The 4,121-nt window shown below is 35.5% G+C and overlaps 1 protein-coding gene across 1 annotated transcript; it reads right to left on the minus strand.

Moving 5' to 3' along the window:
• Positions 1 to 2,443: 2,443 nt before the first annotated feature.
• On the minus strand, positions 2,444 to 2,986 carry LOC105314713 (scavenger receptor cysteine-rich domain superfamily protein-like). Its single transcript, XM_020003527.1, has 2 exons — positions 2,819 to 2,986; positions 2,444 to 2,765 (listed from the first exon to the last, which is right to left on the minus strand). Exons 1-2 carry the CDS (start codon positions 2,931 to 2,933, stop codon positions 2,476 to 2,478), a joined length of 405 nt encoding a protein of 134 aa, XP_019859086.1. The 5' UTR covers positions 2,934 to 2,986; the 3' UTR covers positions 2,444 to 2,475.
• Positions 2,987 to 4,121: the final 1,135 nt, after the last annotated feature.

Here is a 4,121-nt window from a genome sequence, read left to right on the forward strand (position 1 = left end):
TCATTAGATTAAAGAGAAGTGAAATCAGAATTAAAGTGGAAACAAAATTATATTTATATCATTATAGCAAAATTGCTATTTGCATAACCTCTGTATTGTTAACATGTAATAAAAATAATTTAATTCTGTACTCTCCTACTTGTAATGCCCTAGCCAGTCTTTCTACAAATTATAAGGAAGAGAAAAGATCATGATTGAGTGCATGGAGTAGAATATTTACTTTTGATTCAGTAGGTACATGCATGTCCATTAATGAGTCAGTATTTTATATTCCTGCTGGTCATATACACCCTATACACTCTAAAACCAGTAGGTAGTTTTCCAAATTGCAAGACTAATATTGCTAATAAGGGGCATTGGACGCCTTTTCATATTCTGGTGAAACTGAATCCCAGAATGTTTGATAAATTGTGTAAAGATAAAATAATTGACTTGAATGTTACTGACACTAATGGTAATGCACCACTACATGTTCTCTGTTATTCTCAATATGCAGCATTTTTAGATTTTGCAAATGTTAATGACAATAGCTACAACTCATATGGATTAGCTAATTTTTTCATTTCTAATATAGCAGGAAATACAGCACTTCGTACAGCTTGCATTTATAATTGTGCCTATTATGTTCACTATGCATGTTTATTATACTACATGTATACCATAATCCAGGGAATTCAGTATTTGTGAATGCATGTCATCAAGTTTTATTGTACTTTTATAGAAAGACACTCTTTTCCTTCATTTCTAAAAACAGCAAGTCTTTTAAATCTGATGCTTCTGCCATTTTTACAAATCACTGTCTCCTCAATTCTCCCCAGAAGGTTCAGCGTCTTTGTGCATATAGCAAGAATAATTTTAGAGGATTAAAGAAACAGATAAGAAATATTGCTATAAATTTTAAGTTAAAAAAGTTTCAATTAATACTCACTAATTTTTTGGAGAAAGTACATTCATTTGAGACAACCAAATACTGTTACATACTGTAAAAATTAGGGTGCATATACATAGATCTAGTGGCATACAACGAGAGGCACCTAACACTGTCTGTGAAATTATTGACATATACTATAGAAGGTGCATGCATGCTCATAGTGACATTCAAAAGTACTAGAATTCATTAAATACTGAGATTTCTACGTAACAACTTTCCTTGGAATAGTAGAGAAACCTAGGATTAGAGGAGGCTAACAGCACGACATGTTGTGCTAGATTTCAGTTTAGCCTAAAATGATTGTATAGAAATATTTTATATCATAGCTATAGGACAACTACTGGTATGGTATTAGTATATTAACCACTTGATACAACAACACTTTTAATATATGCAACAATCACAACTATATGGAAACCAGGCTTAATGAAATTGACCCACTTACTATAGGTGCTATAGGAATGAAGGTCAAATGTTCAATAATAAAGGATGCTGACAAACAAACAGGCATTATCTCAATCTGAAAATACTTAATTAATCTCATTTCATGTCACAGCAAACTTATATTAGCTTCAAGTTGTTAATCCTGAGTGTGCATACATGTAACACGTTTAGATATCAAAGTGCCAATTTTAAAACTTTAATGGAAGCATAAAACAACATTGGCCAGAGACTGTTTGTGTTAATTTTTGATAATATTTTATATTTATAAATATTTTAACTGGATACTCTCACAGCCGTGCAGTTGTATGCATATTTCTTAATTTTGTTTCATTGATAAATTAATTAATAATAATAATTACAAAATACACATTAATTACAATAATAAACATTAATTAAAAGCAAATTGGTTAGTGATGATGGTGGTGGTCATACGGGTGGTGCCGCTTGGGGTGGGAGCTGCAGCAGCATCTGTCCCCATCCCACCCGTAGCCGTAGTTGCCCCGACCTTTATAGCTTCCTCATCTTCCTTTTCCTGCTCTTCCTTTTCCTCCTCTTCCTCCACGGCCACCTCCTACCGTGGTAGTTGGTTCTTCTGTCATCGGAACTGCCGCGGGCCTCGTCTCTTTCTTTCTCATTTGCTTCTTCATTCTCCTTTCCTGCCTTCTTTTCTTCATTCTCCTTCCCTGCTTTCTTTTCTTCATTCTCCTTCCCTGCTTTCTTCTCTTCTCCGGCGGCCGCTAGTTCAAGCTTCTGGTCCGCCTTCTGCTGCTTGACTGCGGAGTGCTGTTCAATGAACTTTGGCATAATGTCGCTCTGCTTCTGGACCGACAATGCTATTGTGAGGACCAGCTTCGTTAGGTGCGGAAGGTCCTTATGTCCTTTGTCTTCATCTCCTTCCTCTTCATGATGTTCCAGCCAGAGATCCCCCGCATTGCCGCATCAACTAGTCGTATTGAACCATTTGAGCAGTTTGATCTTTCAATGTTATCTAGAATAAAACAACTTGGTAATTTATATGGCAACGCAATGAAAAATTAATGTAGAACTATTATAATATTTTACTTTGACATATAAGTCCAGCATCACTATGAGAGCGACAGTTATACAATATATACTGGGTTACTGTGAGAACAGTTCAACAAAGCATTCTCAGAGCCAGTACAGTTGATACTAGTAATACCAAATGATAGTTGTCCCTCAGTATAGCAACCATATGTTGGCATTGCACCATAAGGAGAGTATCCTAACTCTCTACAAGCTACTTGAGCATCCTTTAAATCCCAGTTTTGATCACAAAGTGATGTCCAATATGATTCTATGCATATTTCAACACGACCAGCATATTCAGCACTAGAGCCACTCAATCTCAAGTTACCATCATCACAAGCATCTATGTGTTATACATGTACATGTATCTAACTGTGACTAAAATGAAATATTTACCTAAACAAATTACACCAGCTCTGTTCAAATCTCCGCATGACGTAATTGCTGATAATGAATTATAGCTACAATCAAGTAGTGAGGCTGCACTATTAGAGCAATAGACACTGCTCATAATGTGAGTCCCTGAAGATCTATGCCCAAAATAACTTTTAGAAAATACTCTGGCTCCTGTGTTAAAAAAGTAATGAAATGAACATAGTATGCCTTTATATCTTATTGGCCTCGCCCAGCTTTGCGTAGGCGAGGACTAGGTACTCAGTTTGTCTGTCTGTCATTCATTCATTCTGTGTGCTAGATTTTGTCTTTGAGAATGTATATCTTTATAATCGCGAGCTCTAAATCTGTGAGAGCTTCTCTTCTGTTAGGAAAAGTCTTGCTTTACTGCCTTGAGATGTTTAGAGAGCAGCTCTAGCTAGTAGAAGCTTCTTATCTCACAAGAAAATGCCCAGCAATAGCCGTAGTACTCTGGAGGTAAATGAGATTCTTTTCCAGTAGATCAAGACTAGTTATTGTTTTAATATTTGTGGGACTCTTTAAATCTTTCTTGTTGGTGAGTTGTAGCTTCTTGAATTTCAACCCGAGTGAACTGTAGGTAGTCTAAAGGTCCTAAACTCTCTCAAATCACTCAGTTTACATCTAGGCAACAGTATTTGTGCCATTATAATGTCATATAGCGCTTATAACAAGAGAAAAATCTGAAACTTCTTTCTTGTTTCCATCTAATAATTAATTAATTGTTGATGATGTAATGCCACACCTCCAATTTGGGAGTAGCTGGATTAGCTTGCATGCTGCTACTTCTGCAGGTAGTCTGGTAGATCTATGCAAGCTAGCTGCTATCCCTCAGGAGTACACTTTTTTATGTATATATGCAATTTGCATGCTAAAGTTCTTTTAATTTTGATAATCAAACAGCTATAGGGGCGAGGCCATGCACCGTAGGTGTCTCGTTATTTTAATAATTTTCACTAAGATAAATTAATTTAATATTCATCATAAAATGGTTGAGCAAGCATGGTCAAACCTTACATGTATAGCACATAACTAGCTAGTGCATGCTATTACAAGTATAGACACTGGTCATTATTTTTACAAAGGGAGCATGTCCTTGATTTTAAGCTACAGAAGCAACTTCAGTTTTTATCATGATACAAAAAATCAAAGGATACGTGGCTATGCCCTTACAAAAACTTAACTGATAAACATAGTAAATGCCAGTGAAATCTCAAATACTATAGAGTGCTGTACATTTAAAACAATACCATATAGTGCAAATTTTTTCAAGGGCTTTAAATTTTGC

Source organism: Amphimedon queenslandica, unplaced genomic scaffold (genome assembly GCF_000090795.2).
Source record: "Amphimedon queenslandica unplaced genomic scaffold, v1.1 AMPQUscaffold_12625, whole genome shotgun sequence".
Taxonomy (NCBI): Eukaryota; Metazoa; Porifera; class Demospongiae; order Haplosclerida; family Niphatidae; genus Amphimedon; species Amphimedon queenslandica.

Coding starts and splice junctions, on each gene's coding strand:
- LOC105314713 (XM_020003527.1), bottom strand. CDS start 2,933: ATGAGCAGTGTCTATTGCTCTAATAGTGCAGCCTCACTACTTGATTGT. Junction 2,766..2,818: donor AGCTGGTGTAATTTGTTTAG/GTAAATATTTCA, acceptor TATAACACATAG/ATGCTTGTGATGATGGTAAC.